Source organism: Natrix helvetica, assembly GCF_964273705.1.
Source record: "Natrix helvetica genome assembly, chromosome: 7".
Taxonomy (NCBI): Eukaryota; Metazoa; Chordata; class Lepidosauria; order Squamata; family Natricidae; genus Natrix; species Natrix helvetica.
In genome coordinates, this window is record NC_138558.1 from 1198133 (window position 1) to 1213969 (window position 15837).

General features: G+C 44.5%; 1 protein-coding gene across 3 annotated transcripts in view; it reads right to left on the bottom strand.

The window, feature by feature from the left end:
- The window catches only part of ZNF638 (zinc finger protein 638), a 43378-nt gene extending 28581 nt beyond the window's left edge, over positions 1-14797 (bottom strand). For 2 of the 3 annotated variants that reach the window (XM_081959995.1, XM_081959993.1), the window contains exons 1-5: positions 14670-14797; positions 5734-7411; positions 2835-2896; positions 1945-1986; positions 1204-1487 (exon numbers count right to left, since the gene is read on the bottom strand). In XM_081959995.1, coding sequence (XP_081816121.1) covers positions 1204-1487; positions 1945-1986; positions 2835-2896; positions 5734-7407 — 2062 coding nt within the window. In that variant the 5' untranslated portion in view covers positions 7408-7411; positions 14670-14797. Of the gene's footprint in view, positions 1-1203; positions 1488-1944; positions 1987-2834; positions 2897-5733; positions 7412-11149; positions 11267-14669 lie in introns of those variants that run through there. The other variant, XM_081959994.1, reaches the window with a different exon arrangement.
- Between the last annotated feature and the right edge of the window lie 1040 nt (positions 14798-15837).

The window sequence follows — 15837 nt, forward strand, 5'->3', positions numbered from 1 at the left end:
TGTGCGAAGGGAGGATGTAAGGAGACAGACAGTCCCACATATAACGTGGCCCAGGGGTGTCCAACCAAGGCAAGACCCGTGGACTTCAACCCCCAGAATTCCCCAGCCAGCACATAACCAGCAGTGTGCACAGCAGCCAGCAGCCTACTGGGAGCCACTGCAGCCCATGAAGTAAGGGGGGAATACCCACACCCCTGCCTTTGTGGACCCCCATGTAGCTTCTAAGTGATCTTCAAGAGAAGCTCTGCGTACAGCTTACCAATGAAGGAGAGTATTTATAACTCAGCACTGAAATGAGGGGTCCTTGGTGCTCTCTCAGCTTGGTTGTTTTCTTGCAGATGTTTCATGACCCAACCAGGGAACGTCATCAGTGCCACTGATGAATGATGAAGCTACTGATGATGAATACGCTGATGATGTTCCCTAGTTGGGTCATGAAACGTCTGCAAGAAGCAACCAAACTCAAGAGAGCACCAAAGACCCCATATACAGCTTATTACAGTAAGCCAACCAAGAGGTGTATAAGACAAGAGTTAACTCCGTTTCCTTCTTGGCCCATGCCCAAATAGTTGAATAATAAATCTTGAGGGATTCCAACTTACTTTTCTACTTCCATTTACTGACATGGTTCCGAGTCATGATCCCAACCAAGTCAGAACTCTGAGACCGCAACTCTTCTCAAAGATTCTCTTTATCGGGTATAATATCATATCAGCACCTTCAAATGTGAACCCAACTCTTAAATATTTCCCGTGGGTCAGTATAATTAAAAAAGTAAAATATTCCCTGCTCCCAAGGATCACAGATCACATTGCTGGGTAATTGGCCGGGTTTTCAGGCACTCCCCTCCTTTCTTGCTCAGCACTTGTTGAGATGACCTTGGCTCTACCAGCCTCTCCCTGTGTTGTGTCTAACACATCATAGAATAGCATTCCAAATCTCCTCTCTTCCCCAACTGTGTGGCAACTGAGAAAGCAAAACAAAAATGCCTCAGCCAGAGTTGTTTTGAAAGTTGACACCCTGTTTTAGTATGCAAAGTGATTTGGTTTTTTTTTAAATGAATGCTCTAAAGGTTTGCAGTGAAAATGACTCCAACGAGTGCACCTAAATCTCTTAAGACTTAGTCCAGCCTTTAGTTCAATTCAAAAGGGGAGACATTTGACTGGCTGAAGGCAAGGAAGCCTCTATAAACCACCACCTTACCTGGCGATCGAATATATCGTTTGGACCCCCTCTCTCTGCTGGAAGACCTTCGGAACGTCGAAATGGGGTTATAAGGTCGCCACGGAGACCTTGACCTGTGTCTGAAATTAGGCTGCGGCCGTGGACTTCGACTTCTTTGCCTGATTGACCTGTGCCTGGGACTCCTGGATCGGGACCGAGTTCGACGTCTGGCATGCCCAGAACTGGAGCGTCTCGAACGCCTGGGACTAATACTGGCAGAACGCCGCCTGGGTGTACTGTTCTCATTTCTGTCGCCCTCTCGTCTGTGGACAAAGAATGATACGCATCACCTGATGGTTCTGGTTTAACGTGAAGCTACCCTAATACAGGGAGTCCTCACCTATCCGTTCAACGACCACTTTAAATTATGTCGCTGCTGAATAACAAAATAGAGGGACCTTGGAGGTCTTCTAGTCCAACCCTCTGCTCAGGCAGGAAACCCTATACCAGTGATGGCAAACCTTTTTTGGCTCCCGTGCCAAAAGTGGGGGGAGTGCAGGGGGGTCGTGCGCAGGCATGCCACACCCATAATGCTATTTGTGCCCCCTCCCCCACTTTTGGCGCAGGTTTTTTTTTGCCCTCCCCAGGCTCCAGAGGCTTTCTAGGAGCCTGGGGAGGGCGATAACCCTAACCCTGTGTGAGTGAGTGGACAGCAACTGTAAATTTTCCAAACAAACAAACAAACACTATCACATCCCAAGAAAACATCACGTAAGCTACCTTTTTGATGATGAATGGGATTCTGGATTCCAGTCAGGATATCTATTTCAAAAAAAACAAAAAAACTATTAATACAAGAATCCTGGAAGCTTTTATATTGTTTTCAAAATGCATTACCTTGTCCTCATTTTCCCTCTCTGCCTAGCTGTGTTTCCTACAATGTTCTCACTGCCTGCCTGCCTGCTGAGCTTCAGAAAGCTGCAACCGCCGTTCCTAACTATTTGCCCAGATCCTATACAGCTATTCAATGCTAGGTTCAGAATTTGAACTCATTCTTATTTACTGCTCCGAGTGTTACATGTCAGTATTTTGGCAAAACCCATACATCCACATTTTGCAAGGTTTGATTTAACTTCACAATACTTTTCTACTGACATAAGCATCTGGCCTGTCCGTGAACCCCTGGATGATTTACATGTTGGCTACACTTAGTAAGTGAAAAGTATGTGAAAATCCTGCTTTGATTTCTCCCATCTTTCTATGACCATGGATTATCCCAAACCCTGTAAAGCAGGGTGTCCAACCTTGGCAACTTTAAGACTTGTGGACTTCAACTCCCAGCTCTGCTGGATGAGGAAGTCTGGGAGTTGAAATCCACAAGTCTTAAAGTTGCCAAGGCTGGAGGCCTCACTATAGAGGAATCTTCCTTGCTTGGGGTCATAATGTCCCATTGATCACGTGGCACAACTGCCCAAAGAATGGAACAAGCCAGATAATGCTGCAAATGTTCTGATGGATTTCATTCAAAAATAGAGCAGGAGCAATGATATAAAAGTTTCACTATATAAATTATGGTTTGCTTAATTCATGCATTAACTGAAGTGTTCATGTTAAAAAAGATGGGGACCAACGGCACCCACAATTTAGAGAAATCAAATAAAAACTCTTACTGTTGGCGTAGCTGGCGGCAGCTTTCAAGGTGTGTGGAAGAATTCTGATGCTGAAGCCAATCCTATAAAGAACAAGCAGCCAGGAGTCAGGATTAAACTATGGAGGGGAAATTGCCAATTAATACCTTTACACCCCAACTTCGTTCCAAGAAGGTACAGTGGATAGATCTGTTCACCCCCACCCCTCCACCAATTATCTTCAAAGAAACCCTGCGACTCATGCTCAGTTTCTCCAAAATTCAGGAATTCTCATTTCTTCTGAGAAGGTGGGGAGGCAAAGATACCCATGTTGGAAAACTCATCCTATGCGCCTTGGCATTCCCTGCTGATTTCAGCCTGCCAAGCATACCACAATTCAACCACATGCTGCAGAGGAAAGAGTCCTGGTGGTTTGACAAATACATAACCTGCAATTTTATGCAAGCTGAAAAGAAATCAATGTATTAATAGAAATGCTGCAATTGCCGGAGGGAGGGAGGAAGAGAGGAGAGGGGGAGGGAGAACAGGCACTGCTGTCCTCAGGATGAATTCTAGTCCTCTGGATAGCAGCAGCAATGCCTGGGGCTTCATGGCTGGAACAGAACTACAGAATGACTGGAAAAGTGGGGGAAATGTGGCATTTTGAACAAACCGATGTCTTTTGGGCTACTAGGAGCACCCTACCTTGATCTGTGAAGCCCCCAGGAAACATGAGTTTCCAGGTTCCATGCTGACTATAATCAATTATTATCAATTCATCCAAATCACAAGGTTTGTGTCAAAAGCCTCCAGACAAAGTCCTGCTTTCTGATTTCCCCAGAACTATTGCATTTCCTTTCTGGGATCACACAGGACATCCCATTTCAAGTGGCATCTCCTACCCAAATGGCGTTTATTATGAGCATCATTTCTTTAAAAAAAATAAACCCTCAAAAACATGCTTTGAAGGCTATCTCTTTTAAATAAACGAGACATATGCCCTCTTACGATAAGCAGCAGCTTCTACTTGAATGTGGGAGAGCCAAAATAAAACCAGTAAATTTATATTGCCATTTTGGCACAAGAGACCAAACAAAACATGTAGAAAGGAACTCGGGATCTATTAGCTGTGTTTAGGACCACAAGAATAACAAGCCACTTTCACACTCAAAGCTGACCTATTCCCAACTCAATGAGCTCCAAAGAAACCTACATTAGATTTGCACCTGGTTTATTCCCAAAGATTTTGAAAGCTTTGTACTTTTGGATTAGCAATGGGGTCTGTTTTGTAAAATCCATGCTTGTGGAAGAACTGAGCACTAACCCTGAACCTCACTGACAAATGTAAGCACATTATTAAGCCACTGAACCCAGTCGATTTACTTCAGATTATCTGAGCCCAGCCCGACACTATAAAATCCTAGAGTTTAGGATTTGAATATCTGATAACGTTTAACATTTTAGAGTACACCTGGCACTCTGATTGATGAAAACGACCATCCTAGGCTGCCGAGATACTCAACTTTATATGCTGCATGTATGTACACATTAAAGACAAAATAAGAACTAGTGACTATGTCTATCAAATGTATTTTAAGATTTGACTCATCCTTTCAGCCTTCCAAGGTCAGTAAAACAAGGACCCAGATTGTTGGGGGGACAAGATGCTGACTCTGTAAACTGCTTAGAGAGGGCTGTAAAGCACTGTGAAGCGGTATATAAGTCTAGGTGCTATGGCTATTATTAAGAGGCTGAAAACACAAATTTAGAAAGAAAAACTAGAACTAAGCTTGGATTTGTCCTATTTTGTCTAAAGAAACAGCAATATTACATTCTATTTTGTTATGGTCATGTGCCAAAAATACATTCTAAAAATATCTGCAATGATGCTCATTAGTTCCTGTTTTATCCACCCCTTGAACTGCAAGCAATGAAAAATATTGAGCCTTAATAGTGTTTTAAGAAAAAAAAATGTAGCTATGCCGGATGGAGATACCGGAGGGCCTCATGTAATGATATTTTACTATTATGTGTTAAGATTTATAGCTAAATGTTAAAAACCTTAACCCCAACTGCCATTTTCCTAAGCTACAGAGGTCCATGTGTCTCAACCCTCCTTCTTTTACATATCTTCCAGCTTTTTTATTCTTTTTCAATGGCGTGGGATTTCCGGAACCCTACACAGTATTTGGTATGTGCACCTATCACAGATTTTCATACCAGGATTGTTGGGCACATTGAAAATAATTTGCTTAATGAAGAACCAACACAGTAAGCAGACAAACATAGGAAGATAACATTTATGTATACATTGGGATCAGTGAGTGTCTCATTGCTGTACTAAAAAGTCTCCAAGATTGGTCCAGAACATTTTAGAAGTGTATGCAAAATTACTGAAATCAGAAAATAGACAGCTCAAGACCCGCCAAATCTGAACAGATTCCAGGTGTGACCAAGATGCTCTGGATTTAACCTGGTGGAGTAAAACTTCAAATTGCTAAAACAAGTTAGCTCTAAGGCGTCATTCTCCAGACAATCTAAAATGTGTGAGGATTTCAGTTGCCATCTTCTCAAATCAACATCTCCAAGTTTATGCTCTTTAAACAGAAGTCTAGGCATTAGCCTGGGAAGTAGTATTTTGTATTTAAACCTTGTATGGCTTAAATGGGGTAGTGTGATGAATAAGACCGGGGGGGGGGGGGGGGGAGAATATGCAATCCAATAGTTTGGACAAAGCTAGTTAAATATCTAACTATTGCTGCTGCTCTTCTTTAGGAACAGACAGTAATTGAAAGACATTTGAATCAGATACTCGTCTTAACTTCCAGACATTTTAAAAAGAATATAATGCGTATATATATCCCTAAACTGACCTCCAACAGAGGTAATATGTTCTGTACAAATTATGTAATCTGACCGAGGGAAGGGGGAGTTGACTCACCTTCAAATGTCTACATTCTACATTACATAGAGAACACATATGTGGAAATATTCTCGGAGACGCAGCATAATAATCATTCATCATTGACGGAGTTGGCAGCCTCTTCATTTTCTGGGCATCCATCTTGGGAAAAACCGGGAGCCAAGAGGCCTTCACGACCCCAAATGGAGACTTTATGGGCCCTTCGATCTCTTTCCGGAAAGATTTCTGAGCAGGAGCACTAGGTTCGGGGGGAGCACTAGGGCTTGGTCTGGATTCCTCATGAATCCTCCCACGGCGGTTGATACCCCCAACCATTTCAGGTGCAAAAGGAGGAGGGTGAGAAGTTGGTGGCGCCTGGTTCATAGGTGACATCATGGGCCGAGCTACCGACGGGGGAGGCAAAGCTTGCCGGACAGGTGGGGCTGCAGGCCGAGGTAGAGGCGGTGCCACAGTCGGCATGATGGGCTGGGCTGCCGGCGCTACCCCAGTTCCTGTGGAAGGGGTGCACAATCCAGACATCTTGTTAGGCGAGTCCATGGAGAAAAAAGACGGGGAGTTCGGTGTGCTTCTTTGGAATCCCATCTGGCGGATTAATTCTTCAACGGCATTCATCTGTTTGCTGGTTATGCCGGCTGGCGGAGTCTGCTGGGTCTGGAACCCTTTCAGGGTGTCTTTAGGGGTGCTCTCAGCCCCGTAGACCTTCACCTCCAGGGGACCTTCATCGTATCTGTACTTGCTCTCGTGCCCATAGTCGATGACTTTGCCCTTGACCATGGAGCTGCGGCCATCCTCACTGCGGAAGTTCTCCTTCTCGCTGCTCTGATGAGGCAAGCTTGGGCCCTGATTACCCATTTTCCTCATACGAATGTCCCTTAAAATCACAGGCATGTTTTCGGGGGTCAGCTGATCGTCTGGATAACGACTAAGTTCTTCCAGGTCTTCGTTGGACAATCCAAAGCTTGCCAAGATACTTGAGGCGCTCTCATTGGTATAGCGGCTTTGAACAGTTGGGGGATAGTCTGGCATCCTTCTTGGGATTGGCTGACTCTGGCTATTATTTCCAGGGGGAAACGGATTGTCCCAATGAGAACCGCATCCTTCCATCTTCTGCTGCTGCTGCTGCTGTTGGTGCTGCTGCTGTTGTGGTTGGTGGTGTTGTGGTTGGTGGTGTTGTGGTTGATGGTGCTGCTGCTGCTGCTGCTGCTGTTGGTGGTGCTGTTGGTGGTGCTGCTGCTCCATATTCATTCTCTCTGCCGCTTGTCTTGGATCCATTCTGTGTGGAGGCCCTTGAACGTTTGGCCTTGGAAATCCTGCCCTCATTTCTGATCCCATGAACCTTTGGTTCTGCATTCCATCAGAATTAGGTGGGAGCTGCCTCTGAAGACCACCTGGTCCTGGTCCAGGTCCCGGCCTGTGAAAAGTCCCACGTGGGATTGGATCAGGCATCATAGGTCCCCTCGGCCTTGGCGGCATGTTTCCTCTAGGGTTAAACATGGCTAGTTTCAGGAAGGCCTCATTTAACAAAGGAGAAGAGGCTACAGAATAGTTGGAAGCAAGTGAGTTCAACTGGTGAAGAGCCAACTGGGTCTTAATCTGAGCCAACAGTAAAGGAGGCAGGCCCAACAGAAAGGGGCTGACAATGGCAAGGTTCAGAGAATTCACAAGAGGTGCAACATTTTCCAAGAACACCATAAAGCTGAAAGTTAAAACACACAAAAGTTAATTATTTATTTTTTAATCTACTTTTCAAAGCGCTTTTACTGCTTTTAAGCATACTGTTGGGAAACTTTGTTTCCTTTAAAAAAAAATTCATTCAGCAAAGTGGTCGATTTGTTCATTTTACTTCTGCACTATGTACTTAAAAGTCTAAAGCTGGGTTCACACATCACAGAAACAAAATTTGTGGGATAAAGCCCAGGGGTTGAATTCACATGACTAGCTAAGCCAAAACCAAACAAAGACATTGCAGCCACCCAGAGTCGCTTTGGGTAATAAGATGGGAGACATATAATAAATAAACCACCTAATACAGCCTAAAAATCTCCATATTCAATTCAATTGAACAAAAGGTTTCAAGTGTTGCAACCTTGGTTGGTTTATTATATTCTTTCTGAATATATAGAACATTTTTTACAATCTCATTAGAAGAAAAATCGTAATACAAAAGTGTGCATATAATTGAACTTTCAATCTTCTGCATTTATTGGAAAATTATACATACAGAATTCAGTACATGTGCAGTAAACAACACAGGCAGCATCAACTGAACCTTTCGGCATGACAGCAGCGATATTCAAGCAACACTAAGCACAGAACTATCATTCAATCGTGTCATTAATTACCTGGCGGGCATTCTGAAAAAGAAAATATTTCATGAGAATTACTTTCCTTTTGTCGTACTGTGTTTTGTGCTGAACTGGGGAAATACAGCAATCTATTGAAAGTGGACACAGCAAGGAAGGGAAGCAAAGGGTTTGTTCCCATGTATGTGCCTTCTATTCTGGCATGCTTTGCTCCCCAGCAACCAACACAGCGGTTGATGGCTCAGCAGTACTGGGGAGGGTTTCCCCCACTCCATTCTGAGATAATGCTGCAAAAAAGAAACCAGCATACTGGGGGGCCACTTTCCTTTTGTTTGCTGGTTTCTGGACTCCCTGATCAGCCCTGGACAGTCGCTGCTACTGAAGACACCAGTTCAGCCAGAGTTATGCTGGAGGCCAATGACTCAAGAGTAACCCTGGTTCTTGTGAACCTGAAATGGCCAAGACAGAGGCAGGCAACATAATTGCTGCTCTCTCCAAAAAGCCACAGCTAAGCAGATCACCGCTCTTTAGAAGACTACCTGGGGTACTGTCGTTGTCTTACTCTTCGTTTATGTAACTATAACGATATAATGTAATATATATCATATATGCTCTGGGTACAAACAGGTACACTCTCAATTTAACAGACCAGGCGCAAGAGGTGCTCAAGAAATCTGAATGCACGTAATTGCTTTAATCTGTCTTCTGTATCCGTGTCCATAGCTTGCATAAATTAGGTCAACTATCTGGACGGGCAATAAAGGGGAATATGTGTAGCTCAGGGTTGAAATGTGGGGTCCTTGTTGCTCTCTGAGCTTGTTTTCTTGCAGGCGTTCCATTACCCTAACTAGGTTATGTGACATATATGCATATGTGAAGCCGCTGGGTGAGATCATCCGTGGTTTTGGGGTTGAATACCATCTGTACGCTGACGATACCCAGCTGTACATTTCAACCCCAAGCCACCCCAACGAGGCTGTCGAAGTGATGTCCTGGTGTTTGGAAGCCGTCGGGGTCTGGATGGGGGACAACAAACTCAAACTCAACCCCTCCAAGACTGAGTGGCTGTGGCTACCGGCACCTCGGTTCAGCCAGCTGATTCCATCGCTGGCCACAGGGGGCGAACAACTGCCCCCTGTGGAACGGGTGCGCAATTTGGGCGTCCTCCTAGATGCCCGGCTGTCAATGGATGACCATGTGGCAGCCGTGGCAAGGGGGGTGTTCCACCAGGTTCGCCTGGTGCGCCAATTGCGCCCCCTACTGGACCGGGATGCCCTACGCACAGTCACTCATGCGCTGGTGACGTCTCGCCTAGACTACTGTAACGCTCTCTACATGGGGCTTCCCTTGGGACGCACCCGGAGACTGCAGCTAGTCCAGAACGCGGCCACGCGGGTTGTCATGGGGAGTTCCAGATACTCCCACGTAACACCACTCCTGCGCGAGCTGCACTGGCTACCTGTGGCCTTTTGGGTGCGTTTCAAGGTTCTGATTACCATCTTTAAAGCACTCCATGGCACAGGACCTAGTTACTTGCGGGATCGCATCCTCCCACATACATCCCTGCGGCCAATCCGCTCTCACAGGGAGGGGCTTCTCCAGGTGCCGTCCACTAGGCAATGCCAGCGGGCGGCGCCAAGGAATAGGGCCTTCTCTGTGATGGGCCCAACCCTCTGGAATGACCTCCCCCCCCCCCCGATATTAGAACCACCACAGACTTCCGCTCCTTCCGACAAAAATTGAAGACTCACCTGTTTCGATTAGCTGGCCTGGCATAATTATAACTGTTACAACTGTTACCTCCTGGAAATATATTCTCAACTGGTATTTTAAGGGTATTGTTTTAAATTTAATTGATTTTAGGGGTTTTAGAACCATATTTATATTCTTCTGTACAGTTCTTTTAATTTTTTAACCTCCTCCATATGTATATTTATATCTATATTTATATCTGTATTTATTATTTGTTATTTGTTGTGTGGACTGTACACCGCCCCGAGTCCTTTTTGGGAGAGGGGGCGGTCTAGAAATGCGAAGAATAAATAAATAAATAAATAAATAGGTAACATCATCAGTGCTAGTAAGGAGTGCAGTATCTTTCCTCAACACCTGATGGGGAAGCTGACCCTGTTGGACGTGAACCCCTCCCTCTGTAACTGGATCCTGGACTTTTTGACTGGAAGACCTCAGACAGTCCGGATCATGAACAACACTTCTAACACCATCACACTGAGCACTGGAGCCCCTCAGGGTTCCACGCATGACGAGACACCATACACAGAGAAGTTAACGAACTGGTGTAAAGCCAACAACCTGCCTCTGAATGTAGACAAAACAAAAGAGATGGTTGTTGACTTCAGGAGGACACAACACGACCGCTCCTCACTGAACATCAAAGGCTCCTCTGTGAAGATCTTAGAGAGCACCAAATTCCTTGGTGTTCACCTGGCGGAGACTCTCACCTGGTGCCTCAACACTGGTTCCATAACAAGGAAGGCCCAGCAGCGTCTTTACTTCCTTAGGAAACCGAGGAAGGCACAGCTTCCACCACACATCCTCACAACCTTCTACAGAGGGACCATCAAGAGCGCCCTGAGCAACTGCATCACCACCTGGTTTGGAAATTGCACCGTTTTGGATCGCAAGACCCTACAGTGAATAGTGAGGATGGCAGAGATCATCGGGGTTGCTCTTCTTCCCTCTGTCATGGACATATACACCACACGCTGCATTCATAAAGCCAGAAACATTGTGGCTGACAACACATACCCTTCATACATGCTCTTTACTCTCCTGCCATCTGGAAAAAGGTACAGACCTGCACCTGTATTTGGGCCTGCACAAACAGACTGTGTAACAGTTTCTTTCCACAAGCCATCAGACTCCTCAACACAAAGAAACTGGAACCATAAATACTTGTGTATTTCTTTTTTTGTGTATTTAGCTTGTGTATTTTTTAGCTTGTGTATTTTCTCTCTCTCTAAGTTTTTAGATTTAGAGCTATATGTAGTTCTGTGTCCTGCTTTTTATTTTTCATGTATGTTGTCTGATGTAGCACCTTGGTCCTGGGGAAACGTTTCATTGCACTGTGTACTGTACTGTATATTGTTGGAATGACAAATAAAACCTACTTGACTTGACTTGTTTGCTGTCAGTTCATTTTCTGGTGACTTGCTTGTCTGTGGGGGTGGGGTGGGGGTCTTAAGAGATTCCTTGGTTGGAATCTCTTTGGCAGTTTCTTGTCTGGTCTGCTTTGGAAAGAACAGATTTTTACCCAAAGTTCAAAATAAATTTTCTCTGAGGTCCAGAGAATTAAGGTTTTACTGCACTTGTCAAGATGATTATAAACCAAACATTTGTTGTGTGAAATAGAGTTAGCAACTGGGCTATAACTTGAAAAAACTGGGAACACATTGAGCACAAAATCATAACATTAAAAAAGACTAATAAGAAAAAATATATTTATCCTCAGTCCACAATCATATAGACTTGGGGAGCAGTTCCAAAGGTCTGGGCTCATCCCAACCCCACCTCTGGTCTAAATGCTCAACACTCAAAAGCACAGGAAGATTTATACAGATGCATTCAGTGCTTTAAATAACCTAACTAAGGCAAAACATTCAGAGCCTTAAATGTCAGCTTCGGTGTTTGACACCAATACAATTACTGCAAGATGACCGTGGTATTTTGCCCCAGAGGTATACTGGCAGCTCTATTTTGAGACTTCCATGCTGCCTTAAGAATGCAGCAAAGATGTGGAGCAGGACAAAAATCTGAAAGGACTTGGGCTATTTGTGCCGAAGTCTTGGTCTGTCTTTGAATCAAATGTTGCGTTTTCCCAAGATTGCGCACCTAGAGTCAAGGCCCCAACTCCTTCTAAGGGGTTGACAGTAGGTCATTTCGGCTTCTGTGAGCTCCAAACTCCTTTCAGCCCAGATCCCATCACCACCCCCACAAAACAGCACAGGCAACGATTTAGAGTAATCCACTCTAAATGCAGTTCAGTTGCTCTTAGAATTCAGCTCTGGCTATCAAGCTGCCTGGGTTGGTTTTTTTTTTAAAAAAAGCCACTGAGCCTCATTCAGAACTATTTGCAAACCGTATCATGATCTACATTCTTACAAGCCAAGCCAACTTTGCCCTGCCTCCACCCACCCCCCCTTTCCTTCTGCAACAGGCAGCAATGTCAGGTGTTCAGCAAGAGTTTGTTGTATTTCAACATAGCTCTGCAAAATATTCTCCAAAATAAGAGACAAGTACAGAAGATTGACTTGTGCAAGAACATGCTGCAACTTTGATGCATTTCATAAGCAGCTCACTAAAAAGCAATAGGAAAGGGGAAGAAAACAAACATTATTGGCTATGAATCAAATGTTGAATGCTGTGTGGTTGATACAGATTCAAAGATATTAGTTGTCTTCTTTACACAAGTCTTTAAACAACAAATTGGAATCGGTTCTTAGCTGGTTCCACAGAAACTCCATGAACCATGGGTTCAGCAAGTTCTACCTAATGAGGAAAGAGAAGGCTTTGTGTTGTGTTGCTTCTGACTTCTGACACCTTAACGGAGCTTTGCAGTGGGAGAATTGTGGAATTCTCAGAATGCTGCATCCTACTGTCATACCTCCAAATATGTCCTGGCTCAGTTACTAGTGTGGTGTTAGCTACAGAATCAGAATAAGACGTACCTGTGAAACTCAGACCACTGGTCAGGTCAGGCACAAACACGATAGAGAGCCCCCCCATTTTTAATTCCCCAAGCAGAAGTGGCAAGTAGAATGATAATGGTCTCTGCACCTTCTATCTGAAGAGACCGATTAAGAAGAGACTGGACAACCATTTGTCTGAAATGATAGGGTCTCCTGCTTGAACAGGGGGTTGGACTAGAAGACCACCAAGGTTTCTTCCAACTGTTATTCTCTGTTATTAACTGCAAACCAGCAAGCCACAGGTTTGGATTGCTCAGTTATTTTCCTGGTATTTGCTCAAAAGTCACCTGCATTTTCCTGTCGGACTACCCACCACCAGAAAAAAAAAGCCCAGGAGGAAATTGTGACAGCAAGATAGATCCTTTCTGATGAAAGGACAGAAAGAAACCTAATGCAGTTATTGAGCCTGAAAGAAAAAATGTACATTCATAGAATTATAGGACTGAAAGGGACCTTAGAGGTCTTCTAGTCCAACCCCCTACCCAAGGCAGGAGTCTTTATACCATCCTGGACAAATATCCGATCTTTTCTGGAAGACCTCCAGGGATGGAGCAAGTCTGGAAGACCTCGTATTGGTGGATTTGGGCGCTCTTTTTGAAATGTGGGTGCAAAAGAAGATGGAAAAAGTGGGCTCGGGACAGGAACCATAATGCAGGGAGGGAAATAAAACAGTATCAGCCACAAGGCAGCTGGGTGTGTGTACATATACACCTGCTATGAGAACAGCCTAAGAATTACATGGGTGGAGGAATCCTCCCCCCACAACCCCCAAAGCAAATCTGCATTTTTACTCCAAAAAGCCCCCATTGGAGACCCTGCTGCAAGTTCCCTCTCACCAAGACTTCTCTTGCTCACAATCTGCCCAAAAGCAAATTCTGAAAGAGTCACACAGAGACCCCACCACAAAGCCTGGTGTAAACATGTTGTGTGTGCGTGCAGGCTTTTTTTGGGGGGGGGGGAGGAGGAGAGATGGTACAACCCAGGACATCCTCTAAAAAGAAAGAAAGAAAGAAAGAAAGAAAGAAAGAAAGAAAGAAAGAAAGAAAGAAAGAAAGAAAGAAAGGGTCCTCTCTTTTGCCCTCAGGATCCCAAGGCTCATTTTGACAGGAAAATGGGCTGCAAATAAATTAAATAAATAATAAAGGTAATAAATAAATAAATAAATAAATAAATAAACATAACGTATAAAAGTAATAAAATGTAAAAGATAAATGAAATAAACAACTGTATACATAACTCTAATAAATAACTGTAATAAATAAATAACTGTAATAAATAAAAGTAATAAAATGTAAACAATAAATGTAATAAATAACTGCAATAAAGAAATAATAAATGTAATAAATAACTGAAATAAATAGTAATAAAATGTAACAAATGTAATAAACAACTAATAAATAACTGCAATAAAGAAATAATAACGGTAATAAATAACTGTAATAAATAATAAATAATGACACTAATAAAATGTAACAAATAAATGTAATAAACAACTAATAAATAAATAACTGTAATAAATAAAAAATAACAGTAATAAAATGTAACTAATAAAATGTAATAAACAATAAATAAATAACTGCAATAAATAAATAAATAAATGATAAATAACAGTAAAAAATGTAAAAGATATATATAATAAATGTAATAAATGTGAGGAAATAAATCTAGTAAAAATAAACAAGGGATAAGAAGAAACGGCAGAGGCCACCCAGGGGAACAGAGGGAGGCCTGCAGCGCCTGCAGCCGCACTCGAAGGGCACCGGGGGGGGGGGGCGGCAGGGGGGGTAACCCCATAAGCGAGCCGGGCGGCCCTGCCAGGGAGGCCTCCCGCCACCATCACCCCTCAGCCGCCATTTTGCGGCCTTCGGGCCCCCGCCGCCCTTCGCCCGGGACGGGCTGGGAGAGAGCGGGTGAGGAGACGGGGACCGACCGCAGGGCCCACCTCTTCTCTGCTCCCGGCTTCCCCTTCTCCGGCCGCCCGCCGAGTTCTCGCGTCGCCCGAGTCGCAGCACCGCCACCGGCCGCCTCACAAGGAACCGCCGCCGCCGCCGCCGCCGCACCGCTGGGGCCGTCTGCGCAGGCGCGCCGCGCGTGCGGGGAGAGAGACGAAGCAGCCCCGGCCGAGAGCGACGCCGCGCATGCGCTTCCTGCGGCAGGCCCCTCGGGCGCGAGACGAGCAGGGCGGGGGTGTGGTGCGCGGGGCGCCTGCGCAGTCGCTTTCCCAATCCATGCACGGGACTCTATAAACAAATGTGCAAAGCCCCTTCCATCTAGAGATGCCAGACTCAGTTCCTGCAGCCCTTCCTCACGTGCTTTGACCTGGAGAGCAAAATATGGGGAAGAACGTTTGCAGGAGCTGGGTTTGGCTAGTCTTAGAGGAGGGGTCCCCAAACTTTAAGACTTCTGTTCTGGGAGTTCAAATCCACAAGTCTTAAAGTTGCTAACTTTGAAGACCTGGTCTAGAGAAAAAAAGGAGCAGTAATTGAGGGGCTGCCCCAAAGAAGGGGGGGTGTCCACCTATTCTCCAAAACACCTGAAGGGCAGGACAAGAAGGAAGGAGCCGAGGAGAGAAGCAACCTGGAATTAAAATTCCTGACAGTGGGGACAATTAACCTATGGAACCACTTGTCACCAGACAATGTGGGCTCCCCATCGATGGTGGATTTTAAGAAGTGAGTGGGCAGCCACTTGTCTGAAATGCTGTCGGGTTTCCTTCCAGAGTTCGACTAGAAGACTCCACCCACAATTCTGTGCAATTCTGTGCACATATTATTCTCCCTGCCGTTATGATATGTATAATTAAGTATTGTGGGGTTTTTTTTTTTTGTCATATTTCCTTGTAGGTATTCCCAATAGAAATAATTCCGGTTTCATATCTATTTGCTGTTTAGTAATTTCTTCCAGCCATTCTCTTATTCTATTCCAATATTATTTAGCCTTTGGGCATAACCACCACATGTGGTAATCTGTTCCTTGGTTTTTGCCTACATTTCCAACAGTCCGGTGATAAGTTTGTGTACCTTTTAGCCAATCTCGCTGATGGGAGATGCCATCTATAGAACATTTTATACATATTTTCCTTGTAGGCTACTGTCATTGTCAATGTATAA